Source organism: Capricornis sumatraensis, chromosome 2, assembly GCF_032405125.1.
Source record: "Capricornis sumatraensis isolate serow.1 chromosome 2, serow.2, whole genome shotgun sequence".
In the NCBI taxonomy this organism is placed as follows: Eukaryota; Metazoa; Chordata; class Mammalia; order Artiodactyla; family Bovidae; genus Capricornis; species Capricornis sumatraensis.
The window spans coordinates 218,939,026-218,965,915 of NC_091070.1; the positions used below are offsets into that span (position 1 = coordinate 218,939,026).

At 60.4% G+C, this 26,890-nt stretch overlaps 1 protein-coding gene across 1 annotated transcript in view; it reads right to left on the reverse strand.

Annotated features, from left to right (window-relative positions):
* The window catches only part of HDAC4 (histone deacetylase 4), a 143,272-nt gene that overhangs the window by 17,636 nt on the left and 98,746 nt on the right, over positions 1-26,890 (reverse strand). Inside the window, exons 13-21 of the mRNA XM_068961973.1 lie at positions 26,124-26,310; positions 23,808-23,941; positions 19,638-19,758; positions 14,492-14,538; positions 10,598-10,705; positions 8,629-8,684; positions 7,033-7,120; positions 5,365-5,484; positions 4,642-4,739 (exon numbers count right to left, since the gene is read on the reverse strand). Of these exons, the coding sequence (XP_068818074.1) occupies positions 4,642-4,739; positions 5,365-5,484; positions 7,033-7,120; positions 8,629-8,684; positions 10,598-10,705; positions 14,492-14,538; positions 19,638-19,758; positions 23,808-23,941; positions 26,124-26,310 (959 nt within the window). The remainder of the gene's footprint in view (positions 1-4,641; positions 4,740-5,364; positions 5,485-7,032; positions 7,121-8,628; positions 8,685-10,597; positions 10,706-14,491; positions 14,539-19,637; positions 19,759-23,807; positions 23,942-26,123; positions 26,311-26,890) is intronic.

Genomic DNA, 26,890 nt, shown 5'->3' on the forward strand with positions numbered 1-26,890 from the left:
GGACTGGAGGTTCACACGTGTTTCAGAGGGTCAAGTTTTATGTACAGTTTAGCTCAACAACAACCAACCAGTGTTTTTAAAAAAGAAAAACGTGGGAGAAACAAAAGCCCCTCAACCTTCCTGCAGGGCTTCAAAGGCTGGGTAAATGAAATGAACCTGCCCAGCTGCTCAGAAGAGAGGCCGACCTCACTCAGAGAGAGATGAAGGCTTGCACTTGCAAACCGGCAGTTTCACCAGCATCTCTGATAACTTTTATAATATGGCCTTTCCCTCGACACGGCGCTCTGAGAGCAGAAGCAGTCCCGGTTCCACCAACCCTGAGCACCTTTATAACATGGCCTTTAAACCCACACCAGGCTCTGGGAGTGTGAGCAGTCCCGGCTCCACCATCTCCGGGATGGTCTGGCTCCACCATCCCTGATCACCTTTAGATCACGGCCGGTACCCCATACTGGGCTCTGAAAGCAGGAGCAGTCCTGGCTCCATCATCTCAGGGATGGTCTGGCTCCACCATCCCTGAGCACCTTTGTAACAAGGCCTTTCTCCCCACACAGCGCTCTGAGGTCAGCGGCAGTCCCGGCCCCTGCACCCCGCGCTGCCAGGCGGCAGGGAAGTGAGGGGTTAAGAAAAGTACACCAGCATCTCCTGGCCCGGAGGCCTCCGCTCGCTGCTCAGCAGACTTCAAAGCTGCTGGCCTGGCTGGTTTGAATTAAGGTCCCCTTTTCTCCCAGAGTCTCAGGCCCAGGAGAAAGTGCCGCTGCCTCTGGCTTTCATTAGGGGCAATTTTCTTATCTCTTCTTCATCTCGGGCTTGATCTCTTGAAATGCAACGAGGCAGGCGAGGGTCTCAGCAGAAGGTGCCGCCTGGAAGGCATGGGGCGAGCGTCGTCCGGGCCCCTGGGGAGCGGGCAGAGGAGGGGAAACGGCTTCTGACCCTCCTTCCCCACTCCAATCGATGCCCAGGGAACCATAAATTGTAAACTTCAAAGTGCTATTTTACATTAAAATCAATAAAGGAAAAAAACCCTGAAACAATTTTCCTTTTCAAAGAGGCCATTTGAGCTTTAAAAAGTTCACTTGATAGGGCATCACCATGTACACACTTGGCAGAAGATTAAAACGGGACATCAACAGCAGCTAGGGGTGAGGGATCTGTCGTAACGCTGGCGGGCGGGGAGGGGGCGACCCCCAGGACCCGCCTCCTGCCCGCTTTCCCACCCCATCAGCGTGCCCAGCACCCCGAGACAGCCCTGGAGGCCGGTTCAGTCGGAACCTGGTCCGAAGGAAGAGGGAACCGCCATTTTTATCACTTTAAACCCGACTGAGCAACTTCCCTTTCACTTTTCACTTTCATGCATTGGAGAAGGAAATGGCAACCCACTCCAGTGTTCTTGCCTGGAGAATCCCAGGGACGGGGGAGCCTGGTGGGCTGCCGTCTATGGGGTCACACAGAGTCGGACACGACTGAAGTGACTTAGCAGCAGCAGTAGCAACCTGTAGTTTAAAGACAGCCTCCACCAGAATTCAGCCATGCTGGGTCCCCTGAGGCATCAGAGGTCACTGGGCTGTATTCATGCCTCTCAGGGCCGAGTCCAGACACTTTTCTTCTCCAGGAAGCCCCTGAGGAGGGCCAGTTCCCGGGGTGGGGCGTGACAAAATGTAGGTGGCTGGAGGGCATCCCAGGGCGGGTGGTGATGGCCTCCACAGTGAAGGCCAGTTTTGATTTCCTGAAGCTGACATTTAACTGTATGTGAGCGGTTTTCAGACGTGGTGTCTGTTTGGGGGGAGTCCTTCTCCCCTAAGTAAGGAGGGGGACAATGTCACGACTGCATTACATCTTACCAAGAGGAAGAGGAAACAACAGCATTAAGCCACTGAGATCGGAGGAGAGAGTGGTCTGGGTGGCGACCACGCAGGCCTCCTGAGGAGGCGATGGGGTCCTGTCTGAACCGGCCGCTCTCACTGTCTGCACAGCTCATCGTCTGAGCCGCTGTTTGACGGGAACCGAGTGGCAGGAGACGGGGCCTCACGCCGGCAGAGCCACCCTTGGGGCCTGGCCTTTGCATCGCCAGACCCAGACAGCCGCCCCTGAGGCCGGGGCACAGACGCTGCGAGAGGTCGTGTGACCCCTAAGGCCACCCCACCCAGAGCCCAGCCCGGGGCAGGCGGCAGGGAGGGCCCTTGGTCAAGATCTGACGGCCTGGCCTTCGCTAGGATCCCAGCTGCAGGCGCAACACAGCCGTGCTCATATCCACGCGTGCCGCTACGTACATGCTCATGTGCACAGGCATGCATGTGCACACACACACAGGTGGGTCACACCCACACACAGATACAGGCACATCACACACCCACAGATACAGGCACATCACACTCACACACAGAGATACAGGCACATCACACACACACAGATACAGGCACCCACACAACCACACACAGATACAGGCACATCACACTCTCACACACACAGATACAGGCACATCACACCCACACACAGATATAGGCACATCTCACACACACACACACAGATACAGGCATATCACACACACACACAGATACAGGCACATCACACACACACAGATACACGCACATCACACACACACACAGATGCAGGCACATCACACACACAGAGATACAGGCACATCACACACACACACAGATACAGGCACATCTCGCACAGACACACACACAGAGATACAGGCACATCACACTCACACACACAGATACAGGCATATCTCACACACACACACAGATACAGGCACATCTCACACACACCCACACACAGATACAGGCACATCACACACACACACAGATACACGCACATCACACACACACACAGATACAGGCACATCACACACACACAGATACACGCACATCACATACACACACAGAGATACAGGCACATCACACACACACAGATACAGGCACCCACACACCCACACACAGATACAGGCACATCACACTCTCACACACACAGATACAGGCACATCACACCCACACACAGATACAGGCGCATCTCACACACACACACACAGATACAGGCACATCACACACACACACAGATACAGGCACATCACACACACACAGATACACACACATCACACACACACACAGATGCAGGCACATCACACACACAGAGATACAGGCACATCACACACACACAGATACAGGCACATCTCGCACAGACACACACACAGAGATACAGGCACATCACACTCACACACACAGATACAGGCATATCTCACACACACACACAGATACAGGCACATCACACCCACACACAGATACAGGCACATCACACACACACACAGATACACGCACATCACACACACACACAGATACAGGCACATCACACACACACACAGATACACGCACATCACATACACACAGATACAGGCACATCACACTCACACACAGAGATACAGGCACATCACACACACACAGATACACGCACATCACACACACACACAGATACAGGCACATCACACTCTCACACACAGAGATACAGGCACATCACACACACACAGATACACGCACATCACACACACACACAGATGCAGGCACATCACACACACACAGATACACGCACATCACACTCACACACACAGATACAGGCACATCACTCACACACACACACACAGATGCAGGCACATCTCACACACACACACAGATGCAGGGACATCACACACACACACACACACACGCACAGATACACGACATCACACACACACACGTGCCCGCAGGCAGGACGACCAGAGCACGCACTCAAGAGGAAGGGAGGAGAGTCACTCGGAAACTTGATGGGCTCCAAAGCCCGGTGCAGAGGCCGTGTCTCAAACAAAGATGGAAGGTCTGTTGGGCTTTGCTACTGATCAGAGCTCTCCTCTTTCCCAAGGGCCCTGGACACACACTTGCCAGGGGCTGCCCCCCGCCCCCCACTGCTCGCCCCCCAGGCATCACTCCGATTGCAATAGGAGGAGGCAACCAGTGCTGCCAGCCCTAGGAGTCCCTTCAGTGTGGCCCAGGTCGAAGCAGAAATCGCGGCTCGATGACAAAAGCAAAGACGGTTTTACGAATCACCTTGTACCCGACTCGCCCAGCCCAGCCTAACACAACAGAACCGGAGTGACTAGGGGAGTCACCTCCCGATTTTTAAGTCAGCAGAGGAGGGATGCTCACTTCTGTTTCCCATCATCTCACAGAAGGTTTTTTGAGAGAATTAGGAGATCAGGAGCCTTTTCAGACCGCAGCACCCGATTCTCATTAACCTCATGCTTTCTGACACCTTCCCCCAGCCTCCCTCACTTTCTTACTATCAAGACCCCAGATAGAGCCCTGGTTTCCACATGACGCACAAGACGGGAACCCTGCAGACAGAAGGTGAGAAACAGTCTTGGGGATGGCACCTCTGGCCTGAAGAGCAGACTGTGAGAAACCTCAGGGTTCGTCCCCCAAAACGCAGAGACAGCAAGACTGGTCCCCGCGGTGCCAGCACACAGCAGTGCCCGGGGACGGAGCGGGGGTGCTCACGAGGGAAGGTGAAGGTCAGAGGAGAACAGTGAAGCCCACAGGAGCTGGGCCCCCGCGGGGGGTTCCCAATTGCTCCCTAAGTGCCCCACAGGGCAGAAGCCAGGACCCTCACCTGAAGGCCGCCAGGTATTCTGCGTCTCCCATGGGGGGGTCCAGGCCGCCGGTGAAAGCCATGTTGACGTTGAAGCCCACGCCAGCGCCCGTGCCCACCTGCAGAGAGGAGAGACACACATGCCATGACCCGACCTGGGCAGCCCTCGGGGTGTGCCCCTCGCCCACCCACCCGCCCCAACACGCTGCCTTTCAGGATGGGGAGTTTTCAGAGGCAGGAACCCTGTTCCCCTGCACGTGCAGAGTGTGGGGGCCGCGTGCCCTGCCTGAGGGAGGGGCCACACCGTGAAAGGCTGCGGGGACCGCTGCGAGCTGGCGGTCTGCCCCGACATCCCTTCTAGGACGAGACCCCGAGGTGGGCAGGCCCGTCTCCTTGGACGGGATTCCCCACTGTCGGGCTTCTCCGCTTAGAGCAGGGACCTTCGCTGGAGTCTCAGGGGTCACTCGGGAGCTCACCATGGGCACTCGACCGGCGAGAGGGCTGCTGCCCTGGACATACGTGGTGATTGTGCAGAAGCCTCTCCCGAGGGCGAGGGTGCCTGCGCTCACCGGCCCAAGCCCTCGGCCCGCTCAGGCTAGAACCAGCGTTCCCAGGATGTCGTCAGCACACGGACCAGACGTGGCCCGTGGGGGCACACGTGAGGGATCCGGGCTGACGGCCGCCCTCACTCGCGCCGGGCCCCCTCTGCTCACGGGCTGTGCCCGTGGACGGGGGCCCGCTCACCTCGTCGGGTGCGCCGCTGCCTGGGAAGAAGTTGCCGTCGTCGTAGCGGTGCAGGGAGATATAGAGCACGCGGGGGTCGCTGTAGAAGGCCTGCTGGGTCCCGTTCCCGTGGTGCACGTCCTGTGGGGCGGGGGGGTGCTCAGTACCGGTGCCCTCCCGTGAGGCCAGCACCTCCCGCCAGCGGGGATGAGCCCCTGGCTCGGGGCCCTCAGGGCACGGCCTGTGGCAGGTTTGCAGGGTGTCTTGCTGCCCCGGGGGCTGCCGTTTCCAGGCAGGGTCATTTGATCAGTGTCTTGCCCCAACCCTGAGGGTCAGGGGCTGGTGCAGGGGAGCTTGGCAGCACTGTCACTCCTGGAGTAAACGCCCTTCCCGCCAGCCTGTGGCTCCCACGGCTGCTCACTTGGGAGGGTGGGCTCAGGGCCAGCTCCGCCAGAGGCTGAGAGCTGGGGGCAGACCCGGGACACCAGGGGTGCCAGACCCCGAGTGGGGTGACAAGCCACATGAGTGGGGGTGGCTGGCGGCCAGTGCGTGAGCTGCGGGCTACAGACCAGCCGCGGTTTTCAGCCCAGGAACTGCTGAGAATCTGCGCATGAATGCTGTCTGAGCTCACTGGAGAAAACGCAGAAGGACAGCTGGAAGCGGGGGACCAGCCGGATTCCACCGAGGCCTGAGGGTGAGGGTGGGGGAGGTGCCACCCGCCGCCATCTGCGGCCACAGCAGAGCTTCCCTCACAGCCCTGGATGGCAGCCGGCAAGTGCCCGCCTTCGCCAGAGGCTTCACGCCCCTAGCATCTCTGACTGCTCCCCATGGGGGGCTGACGAGGGGCTCCCTGGGCTGAACAGAGCAGGCACTGGGCGTGTGAGGACCAGGGTCAGCAGCCGATGCCCTGTAGCCCCGGCACCAAGGACCTCTGACCGGCACCCACGGCCCAGAGCTTGGGGTGTCCCGGGGTGTGCTCTGGTTTTACTTTTCCCAAACCCAGGAGGAACCCTGCAGCATAAAGGATAATCCCGCCTGAGGTACCTGATTTTTTTTAACTAAAATAATTATGAAATGGATCATAAAATCCAAAGGGAATTTTCTCCCCTCCCCTTGCCATCTATGGCTTGAAAAACAATAATAAAGTGAACACCTTGAGTACCCACCTCCTACTTCTGGAATTCAGTTATTCTACAGCGTTTTTCATAGGCTGTGCCCTTTCAGGCAGGGCACTGTCAGAAGTGGCCCGTCACGTGGGAAAATGGGACACGGGGTTAAACTGGTAAAAACCCAGTCACCCGGCAGAAGCAGGAGTGACAGGGAGGCAGGGTGGCTGGGCTGGCTGGGGCAGGGTGGCCAGGCCCCCGTCAGTGCCCAAGGGCCCACGAGCCCCACCTGCCCCCCACCCTCCTACAAGGTTTGGCAAGACCACCCTCTAGCTGCTGCCCTCAACCACCGGCCTGTCTCCGGACACTTCAGAACCATGGTCACTGATAGGACGGGCTGGTAGGAGCTGGCACACTCCTCAGGTTTGGGGTTTTACTTTCTGCATCTTTGAGGGAGTTTCCACAAAGTGCAGGTCCACAAATCCAGTCATCAGTGGAGGTGGGAAAGTCTGCCTCCCCTCTGTCTGCTGGAGGGGGGGTGGGGTAGGGATGAGCTGGCAGCGCCCCACGCCCCCCAACTCACCCAGTCTACCACGAGGGTCTTGCTCACGCTCAGCCTTTGCTGGAGAAGCTTGGCAGCGATGGCCACGGAGTTGAAGTAGCAGAACCCCCTGCATGGGAGAATCAGGAGAAACGGAGAGAAAACGTGGGCTCTGATTAGTTTGTACACAGCTTGCACGAGAACACTCGAGAATCCCAAGGGTCTAAGAAGTCTGGTGAACCATGGCTTCTGATGACACGATCTGGACACCTTAACTGACACTGATCATGGAGACACACGCGTGCACACACATGCCCATGCACACGCACGCACACATATGCACGGACCCTGCACACAGCCCGTCCATGCTCTCAGGGTGACAGAGTCCATTTCACTTCGTGTCCCGGGACACCTCCTGGGACATACACTGACCAGCCTCCCAAGAGGCACGAAGGCCCACGGAGCACAGAAGTTACTATTCTACTTGCTCCCCGCTTATCTTTCCATGTTCTAGGATGAATACAATGACTCTAGAGAGGCTTCGAGAGGACGGGAAAAACAAGCTAAGAAAGTGAGGCGAGTAAAAATGAAAATCTCCTAAACCTGAACTGCCACAGAAGCTGAGAAGCCTGGGTGGGCTTGTTTTAGGGGCGCAGGCTGGCTGTCTGGCAGGGGTACCAAGCACTCATAGCCTCTCCTGCCTTGCTGGCCTCTGGGACCCCCAAGAGAGCCTTCAGGGACAAGACTCTTCCAGGCTCCATCTGGGTCCCCCGAGCCCACTCTCTAGAACATGTGACAAGCCAGACTCAGATGAGAAAGGTGACCTCAGAGCAGATACCCAGTCGGTTAGCACCTGCTGCTGGGTCACGTGGACTGTCCTGGGCCAGGGAGGGACGCACGCGGGTGACGACAGCTCCCTCCACAGCAAGGGCCCTTCCTGCAGCCGGGTCCCGACACCCCCACGGGGTCAAGGTGGCTCCCTGCCTGAGTGCTTCCTGCTTCTCCCCGCGGCTCTGTCTGCATGTGTGTGCCTCACCAACAGACAGGCTGGCACTCAGCCTTCCAGGCTCTGCCCGTTGCCTCATCCTGATGACCCCAACCCTGAGTCTTCTGTCTCAGGCCCCGGGTAGAAGCCCCATATGGCACTTGCTGAGGGTTTCCTGTGTCCACTTTGGGCACAACTTGTGGGGTCAAGTCCTGTGACTCCTGCAGGGGGCTTCTCCTAGACAGGGATGGACCCTGAGTCCACATGCCACCCCCTGCCACCTCCCCACTCTCCACAACCCCAAACACAGGCTGGACAGCTGACCACTGTGGTCGTGGCCATGGTGACTTGAGCAGGTTGGCTGGAAGGCCACATGTGAGCAGGCCCGAGAACAAGGACGCGCCCCCTGAACTCCTCCTGGGGCAGCTGACGTTCCCTTTCCTGGGCTTGTTCCTGGGCTAGACAAGGAGGCGGCACCTCTGGACTCACTTCTGCACCCTCGGCCCCCCCTCTGTGCCCCCCGCCACCCCACCCCACCCCGCATCTTTCCAGAGTCACGGTCAACTCCAGCTGCACATCCTGCTGGCCTGGCACACGGGAGGGGTGTGAGACAGTCGTGTCCCCTGCCCGTGAGTGACCACGTGTCCACTTACATGGGCGTGCTCTCCTCTGCGTGGTGTCCTGGAGGGCGGACCACAGCAAAGCCGTTCTAGGCACGACACCAGCGGGGAGAGACAGACAGAAGATTGGTTTCAGGTCAGTGAGAAAAAGATCACAGGCTGCCCTTGAGCACAGGCAGAGTCTGCATGGTTTCCAGCCGCCCCTGGGGCGCAGACGTGGGCAGGACCCAGGGCTCCCTGTGAGTGGTTCGGAGACACCCAGGTCCCTTCTGTGAGGCCTGCTGTCATCACAGATCATGGAGACAAAAGGTCAGCTCACTCCTGACTTTCTATCCATAACAGTCTTCTGGCCAGGCTGTGGGCTGCCGAGCGGGGGAGTCTAGGAAGGAGGGGAAGGGGCGCCTGTGGCCCTGTTCTGATGATAACCATCAGGAAGTAACTGGATGGGAATGCTGGAGCAGATGAATCTGACGGGGCTTGGCTGCACCCTGGTTGGGCTGTAATGTCAGCTTCCCTGCTGTCTCTGTGGCTCAGTTCCCCGGGGAATGGGTAGTGCAAAAAAAGGGCCACTATTGCCTGTGAGCAAAGTCGACAGGCTGGAGAAGAGCTGCAGGCTGCCCCCTCCAGGCCCCGAAATCACTCAGGTTTTAAAAGGACCATCTGCAAACCATCCTGCAGCCACCGTAATAAAGACGGCTTAGACCAGCACGCCCGGACTCGCCAGCCCAGGAAGCTGTGTGGTCAAGGTCTGCAACGGAGGCCCCAGGGCCATGGACCACGCTGGCCAGGCATGGGAAGTGTGCCCAGCCTGCTGCGGAGACTGGGCTGGGGGTGCACTTGGTGGGAGCCCCCCTCAGCACCGCCCAACCATCTCCCTGTCCCTGGACAGGACCTCACACCCCGGGCCTCTCCAGTACCCCCATGGCTCTGTGCCCGCTCCCGTGTAGCTGAGAGCTGACCGGCGGCAGGGGCGGTGGTAGGGGGAGCACACAGGTTCCCAGTGGAACAGCACCTCTGTGCCAGCGCCCCGAGGAAGCAGCGAAACCTATCAACGTCATTAAACCTGGACGTCTCTTTAACACCCGTGCAGAGAGATAGGGGGTGTGTAACCAGCCTGGCAGGGCTGTCATCTTGGGGAGAATGAGACTGTGGTCAGCGTGGGATCTGAGCTTCCTGGTGAAAATGAGAGCTTTGGAAAACCAGCTCTTGCCTGTGCAGAGGAGACCCTCCTGACGAGATGGGAGGTGACAGGCACGGTTCCCAGGGTGTGGGCTGCAGTGAACACTGCCTAGTAAGAGGCGACTGAAGGGTCTGGGGCCCTCCGTGACCCCTCATCTCCAGACAACCGAGCACCGTGCAAAGTCAGGATAAACGACGCACTTGGCGTGCAGGGCCCCTCATGAAACAGGAGGACAGAGGCCGCTGGTGTGTTTCAGGGTCTGCACAGCAACATGTCTTCAGGACAGCGCCCCTCGCTGAACTGGGGTGTAGGGTCAGAGACGCAGACCTGCAGCCCCCTGAGGAGCCCCCTCCCCTTGCCCTCCACTAGGCCAGGCTGCACTGCGTTCGTGTGCTTCAACAAAGGCTGCGTGTCGCCAGCCACAGACGCAGAAGCGGGTGTGACGATCCCGGCTGAGCCACGAAGCCAGATGTACTGTTATTTTTAAATTAACAAATATTTACAAAGCTTCCTTTTTCAATCTCTGATGACTAGTCAGATGTGGATGACACAACTCCTACAGACAAAAGCTCTCCTGGTCTTTCAGCCACCGTGAGGGGGCGGGGCTCCAAGATCGGCCTTGCTGAGAACTGCTGTGTGGCTGTGTGTATTCCCACAAGGGGCAGGGTCCCCTGCGGGTCAACGGCGGGGACAGACCTGGGTGCCCCGCCCCCCTCGCAGCCGCCTGGTGCCCTGCAGAAGCGGGGAGCAGAGGCGGCCGGCTGCCCCCTCCCCGGGCACTCTCCCCCCAACCCCAAGCCCCTGCTGCGGGTCCTCACTGACCTTCAGCTCCCCCGTGGCCACCTTGAAGACCAGCTCCACCACACAGCCCACAGCCAGGCGGGCAGCCCCCGACGAGTGCACCTCGTTCCATATGGTATCACTGTCCACCTGTGGAGAGAGTGCGCCTGCGGTGAGCCCAGTGCCCCGAGGGCCACACCGCCCCCGCCCTGCCGGGTCCCCTGTGCTCTGCCTCTGAAACTGGAGGGTCTCATCTCTCCCTGACTAATTACAGAACATGGCTCACATTCCAGCTTACTTTTTTTTGAAGACACGCCAAAAAATACGGAACAGGAAAAGAATGGTAAATGCACCCAAAATAGCACACCTGCGTTCTCACTGCTTTCTGAGGTGTCATTTTTCTCAGTGGCTCCAAGTTACTCCAAGCTAAGAGTCGTGATGTCAAGGTTATCTAGCTCCCCCAGCCTCTTTTTTCAAACTGCAACTGCAGCTGAGTTACACTCACAGTCAGCAAAAGCAAATGTTAAGAAGGGTTAGAATTAGCTGTTTGCTGTTCAGTCGTGTTCGACTCTTATGGACTGCAGCACGCCAGGCGCCTCTGTCCATGGGATTTCCCAGGCAAGAAGAGCAGGTTACCATTTCCTTCTCCAAGGAATCTTCCCAACCCGGGGATCGAACCTGTATCTCCTGTTTTGCTGGTGGTTCAAACAGTAAAGAAATTCGTCTGCAATGTGGGAGACTGGGGTTTGATCCCTGGGTTGGGAAGATCCCCAACCCAGTCTCTGGGAAGGCCGGCTCTCATGTTGATTTTATTGAACTGATTCTTGAGCTGAAATAACTGGTCCCCAATATTCTAGTTGAGAGGCTACTGCAATGAATAACAGGACACCATTATTTAGAACAGAAGCCTGTCTTTGAACATTGAATATTAATGCCGTGGAGACCGGACTAAGTGCAGAGCGTTCTTCTGACATTTGGAAGCTATTTAAAGAACACAGCGGTTTGGTCATTGAAAAGAAGAACCCGCACGGAATAACGCTCCTCAGGAAATAGCTCGAACCGCTCGTAAATGTATTTTAAATCATCTTGCTTTGAAGATGAAGCCTCAAGACTTCATTGAAAGAAACCCATCCATCCCACGTAATGATCAGGGCCTGGACGCCGACCCTGGCGGGGGCGGGGTGCCAGACCCTCACCTGCAGCTCAGCCCCTGTGTCTGGGCCCTGAGCGTTCAGGGCTTGGAAGGGGTTGCTGTGGGCAGCAGGTTCTCACGGACCCTGCAGACTCCGCTCCAGGTGGACAGGCTTGTCACTCAGGCTTCCCAGAGCCCTCTCTAGGAAGGGCATGGGAGTCCCAGGCGTGCACTTCAGTCCATAAGAGTACCATCCCTGATACTCAGGGGTGGTTTGGGCAAAAAAAATACTCAGATTCTTTCTCCTCCAAATGCAATAAATTGGGCTTTTGGCTAAGTAACCAGAGCCAGGGGGGAAAATGGACCGACTATCCGCGTTCAGTGAAGGGTCTCTGTGCTCTGCTCTTGTCTCAAGGGTCCAGAAGCTCCCATAGGTAACACTGTGTCCAGGGTAAGGGACAGACCCGCAGCCCCACTGCAAGACCCGAGGCTGCCACTGCCGCCCGAGAAACTGAAGGTGATCTGCACTGCCTCGGGGCCTCCAGCTGCTGGCCAGCAGCTCCCCGTGGACCCGCTCGGATGGAGGGCTGGGAGCCCTGAGTTCCAGAATGAGGCTCCAGGGAGGGCGCTGGGAGGGTGACACCACAGAGGCGACCCCACTCGGGGTGACCGCCACACACGGGAGTGGTGGAGGCGGGGGAAACAGGGCCCACCGCCCGACTCCTCCACAGTTCCCCACAGCGAAGGTGGATGGGAGGACAGCTGGGGAGACCTCACACGGAGGTTTCAAATGGACACTTGGGGTAGCCCTTCTGGGTGGGCTGCGGGCCCCCAGGGCCTGCGAGGGGCTGCCCCCTTTAGCCATGGCAGGGCTGGAAGGGAAATGCAAAAATTGGGAGGAGCGCAAAGCAGAAGTTGCTGTTAACTTGGTTTGGGGGGAAAAAGTGTAAAGCCAGAAAAGCCTGCATTGCACAACCTGGATGTTCACTTGAGCGACCTTTCCTTCCTTGTCTCCACAGCTGACCCACACCCTCCCAGCCACATCTGGGTCCCTGGGGTCTCCACAGCCACCTCGACACCCCGGGGGCTGGCCCTGCGGTCTGGAAGGAGACACTGAGGCCCAGGAGGGCTGTGGCTGCACCAGTGGTGCGGCGAGGCCCCGCTGAGCCTGGCAGGAGGACGGGCACCTCGACCCTCTGCCCGCCTGTTTGTGTCAGTCGCTCAGTCGTGTCTGACTCTGTGCGACCCCAAGGACTGTAGCCCGCCAGGCTCCTCTGTCCATGGGATTCCCCAGGCAAGAATCCTGGAGTCGGTTGCCATGCCCTCCTCCAGGGGATCTTCCCGACCTAAAGATAGAAGCTGGGTCTCCTGCATTGCAGGCGGATTCTTTACTATCTGAGCCACTAGGGAAGCCCTCTTGTTAGGAGTAATTACAGCAAACATTTGGGAGTGAACAGTCCCTTTGGACACTGCACGGCTCACACTCCCCCGATTACTCTGACTGACGGACTCCCCTCTTGACCTGGCTCCTCTTGGTAAGACTCTACAGGTCTCCGTGCTCCTGAGCGTTTCTGTGCCCGGACGTGGAGGTGGATGCCATAGCCTGCCGTGGTGGGGTGGGACCTGGACTTCACACTGGGGAGGGGTCGCCTGGCTCAAGGCCCCAGGCCCCAGGCCCCATTTCGCTTTCGTTTGTGGATTATAAATCCTGCCTTGCGCGGAGCGGCTGCAGGGCACTGCAGATCCAAACCTTTTCAAGTCTGGCCAAAAATTTGCCCCGAATTAAGAGATTGCAGCCTATTTACAATACAAAATACAATAACTCTAGGAGGGCCTGGTGGTGGTATGAATAAATGCCGTTTATTCTCTTTCTGACGGGATAATTTTCAAAGCAGCAATTTTTGTAAAGACTCAGGAAGAAAACAATTTTGTTTCATTTCCATAACAGAATCCAGACCTGGGCTCCGCTGTGCGATCTGTCATTACACGGACCTTCAACCGCTGCGCGGTTCCAGCCAGGACGCCTTTGCGTCCACTGCAGCCTCTGGCCTCTCTGGGACCAGAACCGGCCGTGGAGCTCCACGGCCAGCAGGCTGGCTGGGAGGGGGCTGCTCTGACCCCCGAACCCAGCACACTCGCCTTGCCTGCACCCTTCCTCATCCAAAGGCCGGCAGGTTGGGGGGCAGACCCCCCTGGATGAAGGAGAAGCTCTGGATTTGCTGGGGGTCAGCTGGGCGCCCAGACGGGTTCAGCACCCCTGCCACAGGCAGGGAGAGCCCGGGTGAAACAGAGCCTAGTTCTCCCATGTGTCTGCCCCCGCACCTCTGCTCAAGGGCTCGACCCAAGGGGCGCGGCTCTGCCCGCCTCTCATGGCCCATAAATCTCATGCCCACAGTCAGAGTGGCATTGGGGGCTTTGGGCTGGAGCTCGGCTCTGGGATCGGGATCGACAAGCTCCCATGCGGCGATGGGATTTGCGAGCTGAGCCGGACCAGGGGGGACCGTGGCTAGGCGGGTCAGATGAGACGGGCCGCACACCAGATCCCGTTTCCTGAAGCCAGCCAGGCTGCCAGACGGCCTTCCCCGGAGTATGGTGCCCCAGACCCACCATCAAAACGCTCACAGGCTCACGGGGCCTTTGAAGCCTCACGTGTGCGCGGTGGGGCGATCCGCCCCGCGGACCCTGTTTATGGAAAACACCTGGCAGCAATTACCTGCTCTTCGGAGAGCGGGGCGGCGGTTTCTGTGACCACCGGGACCCCGAGAACAAACAGGACGTTATTTACACATTAAAGAAACACTTACCCCGACACCACCGCAGGGCAGCCTGACGAACACGGACGTTAATGAGCCTGCGGGGAGAAGAGAGCCCGGGTCAGGTGGCAGGGTCACCAGGCACTAGTAGGGACGCAATGTGTCCACTGAGGGGGCACGTGCGGCTGCCAGGGCGACACCTGGCTAGCAGAGGGTCCCGGGCTGAGCGGGCCCAGCCCCGGGGAGAGACCCCGCCTTCCCCAGGGCACCAGCTGCTCCTCAAGGGGCGGGGAGCCCTGTGGGGAACCTGGCGGGGAACCGTCTGAGCGGCAGCGTCCAGAGCTCCCGCCGCGGACACGCGCTCTCAGCCCTGAGCTCTGGCTGCTGCCCTCCCCAGCAGTGAGCAGGAGACTTGGGGTTGTCGCTGCCCCCCGCCCCGTCCTGGGGGAGCCCTTTAGATGGGGAATGCGAGTCATGGCAGGGTCCCCTCCCTATGCAGGAGTGTTCCAGATTCATTGGGATGTGCCCAGCTAAGAAACCACACAGCCGTGGGGCTGGCCATCCAGGAAGGCCTGCGCAGGGTCCATGAGGCTCGGACTGTCCCCGCCCAAGGACAAGGCCAGGGACTGTCTTCCTCCTCGGTTTGAACCGGGTGCAGGACGACGACCAGCCTAGAAGGCGCCCCTTCTCCAAAGGGAGGCGAGGCCTGTGCCCACCTCATCCGGGCTCCTGGCCGGGACCATGCTGGGGACCCTCCCTGCCCCTCGAGATGGTGGACCTGTCTTGCCTGTACGCACTGCTCTCCTCCAGGTCAGGGCCTCCCCCATTGCCTGCCACTGCGGCTCTGGACTGCAGTTCCCAAACTGCCCGTTGTCAGAGCCACACGGCCTCCAGCCCCCTTCCCTGTGAGGCAGCGGGCATGGCTGTATCTCCTACTGCACCCGTGAGCCTCAGCCACCAGACCAGGCTCCCTCCCCAGCTCGCTGCCGTGAGAAGGCGGTGATCAGGCAGCTCCCTCCAGGGTCTGCTGCTGACATCAGTGTGGCCAAGCCGTGTCACTGCCCCGTACTAACCACACAGGTCTTTTTGCACGTGGCTTAGAAATGTGCGGATTCAACTGAAAGTGGCAGGGAGATCACAGGGCAGTGTTGGGGCACCATTACCATTATCAGAGGTTACCAGTCACCACCAGGTCGGGATACTCAGAAAGATGTCCTGATGTCAGGACAGTCACCAGACACGTAAACAGGTCTCAAGCAGTGAGACGCTATCTGCCCGGGCATCCTCACAGCCACGTGGGCGCACGTCACAACACAGTCACGGCCAAGCAAGCACACATCACAACAGAGCTCAGTAGAGAAAGAGGAAACAGAAGGGGCTGTACTGTCATTAATGCAAATGGAACACACACAACACGTGTGTGTGTGACGATACCCTTGGCTCATAAAAGAAACACTAACAGCTGCCGAGGGCAGGGGTTGGGGTCTGAGATGATGGAGGAACACTTCAACAAAGACACCACAGCAGCAGAGGGGCTTCCAGGGAGAACGATACTGGATGTACTGAGGAGGGCCCCCATGGGGGCGGGCCTGGCTCGGTGGGCGGGAAGCGACAGCTCCCGGCTCACCGCCCCGCCCCGTTTACTCTTCCCCAGTGACCCCTGTTCTGGCATCTCTCTCATTTCTCATCACCTGCCTTAAACTTTGGAACCAGTTTGAAAACCTCATCCATCCTCCTGGTGGGGAACCTGAGTCCACCTGCACCCCAGCACGGGGACCAGTCCCTCATCACCCCATCTCCTGTCCCTCAAGTGTCACATGCCTGGCGGGTGGGCAAAAGGGGTGGGCTGACCAAGAGGGTGGACGCGGAGCATCAGGGTGAGCTGGGAAGACCCGTGCTGGTCAGAGAAGGACGTGAGTGGGCTTGGAGGCTGCGGGGTGTGTTCAGGGGTAGTCCGACCACTCTCTGGCCTGAGGCCCTGCAGAAGTGGGGGTCACTTGGACTGCAGCCCAGCGCTGTCATGGGACCCACGGGCAGCCCCACCGGTGCTGGAGAGCGTTCCAGGACCGGGGCTTCCTGCGGGAAGGAGCTGAGCTGCCCCTAGGATCTGGGGCCAGGCTGCAGACCTTGCACTTGGCCCAGCTCCAGGCCTCCCTCCGTGGCCACTGACTTTGTCCCCCAGCTGCACCGTCCTTGTCTTTGGGGGCTCCTTCTCACCAAGCCCCACTCAGCCACAGGCCAGGCCCTCTCCTCTGGGCCCCCCACTGGTGCCGTCTCATTTCTAGACGTTTCGGCTCGTACCCATGCCACTTCCAGTGCGACAGGCTGGCTTCTGGGCTCCTCGGTGTCCCCTGTCCTCCCCTTCCTAGGAGTGGCCAGCCTGCACCACCCTGCCCTCCCCTCTCCCCAGTGACTCTGGGTGTGGGGCCTGGACACTCCCGACACCCCCTCCCAAGCTCAGAGGACACAGACGTGCTTCGGGGGCCAAGTGGAGGATGCTATCCACACTGAAGAGTCTGTGTCCCGTCTGCACAGACTGGGACCACACAGGGCCTCAGCCAAGGGAGAGTGAACAGCAGGGTGCCCCTCCACGGCGACCAGGGCCCTGCCCAGCTTTGGGCCAAGTGAACCTGCACGGCTCCTTCTGGTTTCTTGTGTGGTATCCTAAACCATGCGGTTGAGCTTTGGAAAACTCAGTGGGGTAGCATTCATCCTCCAGGGCTGGCCTCTGTGATTGGTCCAGCTTCAGTGTATGTGTCCCCAGGTTCACAAGTCAAACTTTGACCCTAGTGTGACGCTGGGAGGTGGGGCTGGGAGGTGGGGCCTTCAGCAGCGGCTTTAAGCCGTGGAGCCCGCAGGAGTGGGGTCAGTGCTCTTCATAAAAAGAGAGCTCCCCACCCCTCCCACCATGAGGCGGCATCGGCCGTGAACCAGGCAGAGGCCCTTACCCACCACGCTGGCACCCTGAACCCACAAGTCCAGTCCTGGGGCAAGGGGCATGTCTGGACAACGTGCCTGAGACTGGCTGGCTGGAGACTTCAGACTGGAAAGAGCCTTCCTCAGAGCTGGCCAGGCCTTGCCCTGCAGCTGTGGCCTGACTTCGTCCTGGCTCCCAGCAGCCCTGGTCCTCTTCCTGGGAGGCAGCAGCAAGCTCACGTCTGGCCCCCATGCTCTGAGACTTTCCAGGGTGCTCGCTGCAGGGTCCTCCCGCCCTGGGACCCTCGAGTGGCCCCCCAGTGCTTGCCATTCCTCTCCACGTCCTCCAGAAGCTCCCGGGCCTGCGTGCTAGGGATGCTCCTTGGATTTCTTCTCTTCTCCGGCTTTCTGGTGTTCAGCCCTGGTCAAGTTCCTCGACTCCCTGATCCGTCCAGCCCAGAACTCAATTTCTGAGACCATGTTTCACATTACTCCCCCCGAATGTTTTTATCTTTCTCCTGTTCTCTTGTCTTGGCTCGCATTCTGTGGACATGTTGCCTCCCCTCCAACGATTCTAAGGCCAGTCTTGGCTTCTGTGGCAACTCCTAGAAGTCTGGCCTCCGAGTGGTGAGCACCTTCCTAGGTGCCCGCAACCCCTGACCTTCTGCTCTGGCTGAGGGTGAGGGTGTGAAGCTGGTGGAAGGTCCAGGGACACGGTGGGCTCAGGCACCATTATCACCACTGTCGAGGATCTCAAGGCGCTATGTGTTGGGGTGCCCCACTGTCAGCTCCCTCTGGGCAGACGGACCCTGAAGGAGATCCCCCATCTCTGCCAGGGGGTAAAGGTCAGTGTGCCGGGAGCCCAGGATGGAGGGAGGGAGGGCCAGCGGCCTCACCTCCTCTGGGCCTGAGTCTGTCCCAGTCCAGGGGGCCCCTGCTTGTCTGTCTGGGGCTACAGGGCTGCCAAGGGGACGTGATGGAGATCTCTCAGGCCCTGTGGCCTGGTCCCCTGAGTCCTGCCTGCCTGCACCTCAGGGCCAGGGTCTCTACAGTCCATGTCACTTGGCTGACAGCGGGCGGAGGTGGGGGCGTCTGTCCCTGGGGCCAGCTCTGGACCCACTTCCTGGCACGTGCCGCCCAGCTCTGCGCCTCAAGCCCCTTCCCGTCTCCAAAGTGTGGTGGATTCTGACAGTTAAAAGCCCAGTCACTGCACACAGTCCCCTGCCCAGACCCGAGCACACTTCCTATTGTACCCGCCTCCAGCTATGTGCTTTCCAAGCACTCAGCACCTACAAGGCGCCCAGCAGGAAAGATGCGACCCCACGTGCACGAGGGGGTGAAGCGGCCTGTGGGCACACGGGGAGGTGGTGGGGCCGCACTGCAGGGTCCCTGGGGAGGGGGGTGACACCTATGCAGTGAGGGCCAGGCACAAGGCCAACCCTCTCCACGTCCACCCTGGAAATGAGAGCAAACAGGGCACGGTCCATCTCTCCCAACCCCAGCAGGACCCGAGAGTCTGGTTCTGGGACCCTCTCTGCCTGCCTTGGCTCAAGGGAGATGAGGGGCGTCTCGCTCCAGGGGGCTGGGACAGGTAGAGAAACCCAGGTTGGCGACTGTCCTGGCTCAAGATGATTAGGAAGTGGTAGTGGTGGTAGCGGGTGGAAACTGTCCAGGAAGTGCTCTGAAGGGGGACTCTGCCCTTGTGAGCCTGGGCACCCCACCTGTCTGTCAGCCCCACCTGCCTTATGGGGACCCTGACCACCTCCCTAGGGGGAAGCAGTTCCTTCCATCAGGCCCAGATCCCGTTACTTCATCTGGGGGGCTGCCTGTTCCAAATGAAGCCCTGGGCCCCAGGAAAGGCTCAGGCCACTGCCGTCCCCCTGGAAGCCTGGACGAGCGTCCCCAGGTGGACTCCAGGCCCAGAAAGGGGTGGCCGGGTGGTGGCTGCGGGCCCTGACCAGCCTCGCCCATCACAACTCAGCTAGTCAAGATTCTGCAAAACCAGCGGTGCTCAGCCCGTTTGCTCCCCAACACGCTCAATGCAAAGCAGGAAGCCAAGTGCCCATGTGAACGCCAAGGGCGGGTTCCTCCTTGGACCCTCACCTGACAGCCTGGCCCAGGCACCACGGAGAAGGGCCACCTCTGCCCCCACTGCCCACACACAGCCCGGTGGGTGACACTCGGCCACCAGCCAGGGCCCCAAGGGAGGGATGGCGGGGCCTCAGGCGTGGGCTGGGCTGGGAGCAGCCTCGCGGTAAAGGTAAAGAAGGCCTTGAAATACCTAGAAGTTTCTTACTGTCCAGTTTCTGCCTGTTGAGGGGGTTCGTGCCATAGAGCAGGGCGTGTGTCTCCGAGTGCACCGTCTGCAGCTCCTCCAGCGTGGCCTTCCGTCCACGGATGCACTGCGGGACAAAAGGGGATGGGAGGCCGCCGCGGTCAGCCACAGCAGCAAACCAGCACCCAAGACGGAGCGGGGTTTCACGTGCGCATGAGCACAGTGTGACTCAGTTGTTGTGAAATCAAAAGCAAACACCACCCCACATGATATTTGAAAAATATTTGGGAAATATTTTAGAGGGCGTATACTTTAATTACAACTTAGACATTTTAGAAAAAAAAAAGATAATTTCAGCCTTCAACGCTTTAGCCTTCACTGTCACGTCAATGATTTGGCATCAATTTGTTATTTTGCTTTCCAACTGTCTGGTCTTAAAATAGACGGAAACCGCCTCACACGTGGGGCTGCGCTCAGCTCTCACGAGGCCAGACCCCAGCTCTCCGGGTACCGAGAGCCTTCCTGGAGGGGAAGGCGGCCCATAACCAGCCTGACACCCCGGGCTGGTTTGACTGGCACATGCCTGACACTCTGTCTGCATGCTTCTTCACTTTGGAGATTCCTCAGATCTTGGGCTATTTTCAGATGTTCCCCAGAAATTGCCATGAACATCACTCTTGAGTTGAGCTATGTTTACTTAACCTTTTAGAAGCAGGCTAGTTTGTGAAGCAAGATTCTGGTCGACACCTTACACTTTCCGAGTCGGAGCAATGCAGGGGAACCGACCAGACTCCGGGTTGCAGGGGGAAGGCTTGGGCTCTCGGGGCCAGGCACACCCTGTACAGAAGTGGGCCAGGAGCTGCACTCCCATGGAAACCTCCAGGGGGCCCTGGAACCATTCCTAACAGTACGACAGGCTCCCAGAGACGCCTGCCTGCTGACCAGGGGCCAAGGACAGGGAGCCCAAGATCGGCAGGCTGTGGCGAAGACTTTCGCGGCCTGGCTTCCAGCATGAAGGGGTGCAAGGTGGCAGGAAAGCCGACCCACCCACACCATGACCTTCCACACAGAGTGGCTCAAAGAGGGGAGCCGACTCAAAGAGTGGGGGTGCTGGCTGCAGGCTTGGGGGTCTCAGGAATTCATGGCACGGCAGGTCCCTTAACCTCCCCTGCCTCGGGTCAAGTCCCACAGCCATGTCCTATGGACCATGCCTTGCATGGTGAGTGCTCCCAAGCGTGCAGAGGGCGGGCCTGGCCTCCAAGCATAATGCTGCGAGGAAGCACCCCTCCACCCAGGATCGGTGCCCCCTCAGCCTGTGTCTCTTCACCCCGGGTCCCTCTCAGCCTGTGTTGCTCCACCCCGGGTCTGTCCCCCCTCAGCCTGTGTCTCTTCATCCCGGGTGCCCCCTCAGCCTGTGTCTCTCACTCAGGGTCTCACTCAGCCTGTGTCTCTTCACCCCGGGCCCATCCTTGCAGCCTGTATCTATTCATCTCAGGTCCGTCCCCTCAGCCTGCGTCTCTTCACCACGGTCGGTGCCCTCAGACTGCGTCTCTCACCCCGGGTCTGTCCCTGTGTCTCTCACACCAGGTCCGACCCATCAGCCAGTGTCTCTTCACCCTGGGTCCGTCCCCTCAGCCTGTGTTTCTTCACCCCAGGTTCCCCTCAGCCTGTGTCCCTCACCCTGGGTCCCACCTCAGCCTATGTCTCTTCACCCCAGGTCCATACCCTCAGCCTGTGTCTCTTCACCCCAGGTCCGTCCCCTCAGCCTGTGTCTCTCACCCCGGGTCCCCCCTCAGCCTGTGTCTCTCTCCCCGGGTCCCCCCTCAGCCTGTGTCTCTTCACCCCGGGTCCATCCCCTCGGCCTACATTTCTCACCCTGGGTCCTGCCTCAGCCTGTGTCTCTCACCCCAGGTCCGTCCCCTCAGCCTGTGTCTCTTCATCCCGGGTCCCCCCTCAGCCTGTGTCTCTCACCCCGGGTCCCCCCTCAGCCTGTGTCTCTCACCCAGGGTCCGTCCCCTCAGCCTGCGTCTCTTCACCCCGGGTCCCCCCTCAGCCTGCGTCTCTTCACCCCGGGTCCCCCCTCAGCCTGTGTCTCTCACCCCGGGTCCCCCTTCAGCCTGTGTCTCTCACCCCGGGTCCCCCCTCAGCCTGTGTCTCTCACCCCGGGTCCCCCCTCAGCCTGTGTCTCTCACCCCGGGTCCCCCCTCAGCCTGTGTCTCTCACCCCGGGTCCCCCTTCAGCCTGCGTCTCTTCACCCCGGGTCCCCCCTCAGCCTGCGTCTCTTCAGCCCGGGTCCCCCTCAGCCTGCGTCTCTTCACCCCGGGTCCCCCTCAGCCTGTGTGTCTTCACCCCGGGTCCCCCTTCAGCCTGCGTCTCTTCAGCCCGGGTCCCCCTCAGCCTGCGTCTCTTCACCCCGGGTCCCCCCTCAGCCTGCGTCTCTTCACCCCGGGTCCCCCCTCAGCCTGCGTCTCTTCACCCCGGGTCCCCCCTTCAGCCTGCGTCTCTTCACCCCGGGTCCCCCTCAGCCTGTGTGTCTCTCACCCCGGGTCCCCCTCAGCCTGTGTGTCTTCACCCCGGGTCCCCCTTCAGCCTGTGTCTCTCACCCCGGGTCCCCCCTTCAGCCTGCGTCTCTTCAGCCCGGGTCCCCCTCAGCCTGCGTCTCTTCACCCCGGGTCCCCCCTCAGCCTGCGTCTCTTCACCCCGGGTCCCCCTTCAGCCTGCGTCTCTTCACCCCGGGTCCCCCCTCAGCCTGCGTCTCTTCACCCCGGGTCCCCCCTCAGCCTGCGTCTCTTCACCCCGGGTCCCCCTTCAGCCTGTGTCTCTCATCCTGGGTCCATTCTCTTACCTGTCTGCAGGCCTGTCTCCTGGGTGTGGGGACCCCTGTGGCTGTCAGTGACCACCCTCAGCATTGCTCTCCTCGCCCCCATCTTCCAGCTCCTGCCTGGAAACTACCCTGGTGGCCGCCAGCCTGAGGGGACCGTCCTGTGAGCGTAGAAGTAGCTCAGGGCCCCACAGGCCGAGTAGTGGCCGGGAGGATGGCCGGGCAGGGGGTCCTCTGCACGAGGCGTGTCCACCGGACCGATGCTGCCCCCCAGTGGCGCGTCCTCACCGTGTCTGGAAGCAGGTGTGGCCTCTCCAGCCCTCTGCCTGGGGTCCCTATCGTCTTTCCAGAGGGACTCCTGGGCCGGATTCTGGGCCCAGACCTCCAGCCATCTCCTCCAAAGATAGTGAGTCGTCATAAGCTGGTAAAGATGTGGGGTCACCAGAGACGGGCTGACCTCAACTCCTCAACACCCTGTCCCGATGAGGGGCAGATGGGGAGTGGGCTCTGACCACACCCTCCAGACGGCGCTGGGCTCCGAAGGATGGATGGATGGAACAGTTCTGCTCAGCCATAGGCTCGGGCTTTCCAGGGTCACCCTGCAGAGCTCAACCTCCTGCTAGCATCCTATCCCTGGCTTTGTGGGGTTCATGGTTTGGGGAACACAGCAGGTCCCCACTGGGTGGGCACATGGGAGGCCAGGCCCCATCGTCCTGGAGGGCTCCCAGGAGGTGGTGTCGCCTGCCTGCTCCACAGATGACAGTGCTATGGCGTCCACAGCCTGGAGCCCCCCTGCTTGTGCACAGATGCCCTTCTACCCCGACCCCCCGCCCCAGATCCAAAGTCCCTTACGGTGGCCACACTCCTGCATCAGAGGGGTGGAGGGACCTTACAGAGTCCTTCAGCAGACCTGTCCTCCAGGACCCAATGTTCAGGGGTGCAGAGATGGGGACCGAATTCCAGGCAGACTAGTCAGTCTGTCCACCACCTCCACCCTGCAGGCCTGAGGCTCTACCCACACCCGGAGAGGAGCTTTCCCAAAAACTCAAGGAAGAGAGCCTTCGATGAAGAGCCAGCAGAAACGGTCGTCCTCCCCCAGTTCAGAGCCACCAGACCCCATCCCGCGGCAGAGGCCCTGGGATAGCCTGGCTGTGCATCCCGGGTGATGAGAGGGAGCCTGGCGAAAGGCAGGCTTCCCAGAGGATGACCAGGAAGGGGAGTAGGTGAGAGGGGGCCGGGGAAGGGCCCCTCGGGCTCCCCCAGAGGGCAGGCCTGCGTGTCTGCCTGCGCAAGGGTGGCGTCCCCCAGATCATCACACGCGGCCTGGCTCGCAACACCCACAGGGCTGCCCTCACCTCACATTTGCCTCGCAGGCCGGTCTCCTGCAGCCGCGACCAGATGCTCTGGATGCGCCCGGCGTGCTCCGGGTGGCTGTTGGTGTTCCCGCAGCTGCACTGGTGCTTCAGCATCAGCGTGTCGTACACGAGGCCTGCAGCGGAGGAGGCAGGGGTGGCTGCGGTCAGAGGAGCCCTCGGGGTACCCGGCAGCTGGTCCCCCTGCCAGGGGAGCTGAGCTCAGGGCACTTGCCCAACAGCCAGAGTCCGCAACACCCGGGGGAGCCGGCGAGGGAGGGAGACATGAAAAGGCATCCCTGTCGCCAGGACTCAGGGCTCTCATATCACAGGGACCAGGCTGACCCAGACAGCGGGGAGGTTTTGCTCCCAAACTCAGGTCTGCCAGGGACCCGGTCTATGGAGTAGTTTGCCCCTGTGGACTGACATCCATCCGTCCGAGGTTCTTGGGGCTTAGAAGGCTCGGTTTCTGCGTGCAGAGCCGCTGACAGGAGCACATGTGCGTGCACACACACACAGACACACGCAGAGACGCAACTGCATTTGAAATTAGCCTAGACAGTGGGGCGGGGGAGGGTGGGGCGCGGCCTTCCAATAGCAGAGCAGCAGGACAGGAGCAGGCTGACGGAAACAGACGCACACGCCTGTCCACATGGACCGCAGGTGCGCGCGTGTGTGGACAGCTCCAGGACATGGGCCCCACCCGACGGCATCACGGCGACACAGCCACGTGCTGCTGCTCTCGGGGTGCGAGGCGGGAGCTTCACGGTGAAGCCACCCGCGCCCCTTTCGCAGACGGGCAACGGCAGCCGAGCGAGCGGGGAGTGGCCAGGACGCTGCGGAGATGCGTGTGGACGCAGGAAGAGGCCCAGAGTGGCCCACGGCAGTGTGGGCCCAGCAGAGCCCTGGCTTCGGAAAATACACCGTGTCTGTGTCTACCTGCCTGTCTGGCTACGCGCAGACGCAACCTTGGACGTGTGGCCTGATGCTGACAGCGGCTCCCCCAGGGGTGGGGTCGGGGCCACCCACTGCCTGCTCAGGGTGTCCACTCTGTGTGCTTTCTTTCAAGGAACATGCACTGTTTCATAAGTGTCAAAAAGGAATAATGAAGAGAAACTCGGAAACAGCAACAGAGCGGGGCTCGCCGGCCAGGACCCTCGTGGTGACATCATGCTGGCCCACGGGCTCCCTCGTGGGGACCCCCGAGCACCCAGGGGGCACACGCGACGTGAGAGTGTCTCCACTGCGGTCCTGGGGTCGTCTGAGCTGTGCCTCCTAAGCACGGGCCCAGCTCAGCCGATGCCAAGGACTCACTCTTACAGAGCCCCTGCTGACTACTCGTGACACCTTGCAGTTCTCTGGTTTTCTTACTGCAAAGCAAGAATTTAACTTCTGGAACCTGACTACGAAACTCTTCTCCGAATACAATCAGTCTCCTTCCAAAATCTGACAAGGAGAACGTAGCCACGTTTGCACGTCACAGCGAAACAGTGTTCGGTGAGATCTGATGGCGCGGGATGAAATGGAACTGCATTTAGATAGCCTGTCCTGAGTGTGTCCTTGGGAAGAAACATCCGACGCATTAGCACAGGACGGGGCGAGGCGCTGTCTTGGGGCCCTCCGTCCCAGGCGGGGTGGGGGCCGGTGGCAGGGGCCGACCCGGAGCCCCTGGGCCGGGACAGCCAGTCCAGCGCCTCGACTCTGGCAGACGCTGCACTCAGCCCTCTGCCCTGACTACCAGGGAATGCTTTCAGGCGGAGAGAGACTTCTGCAGGGTTGGGAGGCTGTGGGTGGGGGTGCGACAAGACCACAGGCAGGAGCAGGCCGTGGGCCGTCCAGGAGTGGAAGCAAGTGTCTGGGTCAGCCGCGCCCTGCACCCACTCCACCTGCACGGTCCAGGCATCGCCCGGGCCTCATGAGCAGGGCCCTGGGCGGAGCCTCGGTCCAAGGCCAGGACAGACGAAGGAAGGCAAGGTGGTGACCCCGCCGACCCTGGGCGGAAAGCTGCCTGGTGGGGGCAGGCCCAGGGATGGGCAGTTCTCTGAGGCCATGCTTCTCTGGGGAAGAGGAGATGGGCTTCTTGGCCAGGACAGACCCTGGTGACCTCTCTCTGTCTGGTGCCCCCAGGCTGGGGCTGAGCCTCGGGCAGAAGGTCAGGTGGGTGTGAGGCTGGGCACCACCCGGGAGCCTCGTCCAGTCTGAGCCTTGCCATCTGGCCCCGCAGGCCCCGCGTGGCACCTCCCTCATGCCTGCAGCCGCGGCTCCCCCGAGAGGGGGCCCTCGCCCTCCCCCGGCCCCCAACACCCCGCCCCACGGTACCTGTGGTGAACCTCGGCTTGGCTGGGGGCTCCTGCATGGACATAGGGAAGGTGGCGGACGCAGGGGAGGACTGCGCCCGGGATAGGGGCCGGTGCCCGCCGAAGGACACGGGGATGCCAGCGGCCTCCATGGATGCCTGGTAGTTCCTCAGCTGGTGGATCCGCTGCTGCTCCAGGAGGAGGGCTTGCTGGGGGCGGAGGAAAGGGGCCACTCTGTTGCTTCCCCGCATCTCCTGTCCCCAGCTGTAGGGCTTCGGGGCCCCTCTCTCCCAGACCCTCCACCCCACCGCCCCCGGGCTCCCAGTGCAGAGCCTCGTGCCAGGCTGCTGGGGAGAAGCCTGCCCTCTGGGCCAGGAGGGCAGCCAGTTAGGCGGCAGCCTAGGGCCCTGCTGATGAGTTTGGACATCCCCATGGGAAGACAGACCGTCAGCGGAAAAGCCTGCTCAGAGCTAATGGGGGGCCTGGGCAGCCTGGGGGCCGTGGAGGGCTCCTTGAGGAGGTGACACCGGGGGGGGCCGGGTGGCAGTACCCAGGCAGAGGGTGCTGGCGGGGGGGTGGACTCTGCAGTGTGAAGGCAGGGACTCGGGGCGGGTCCGGTTTTGCCCAGGGAGGCGGACGGAACCCGGGGAGAGGTGGTGGGACGGGTGGGGGGGCCTGCCCGGCCCTGCCAGGAGCACGGCTGCTTCTGTGGGGACCCGGGGGGTCTCCTCCCAGCACGGCCAAGGAGGGAAGGGCAGGACACCCTACTTCGGAGCCTGCGCTGCAGGG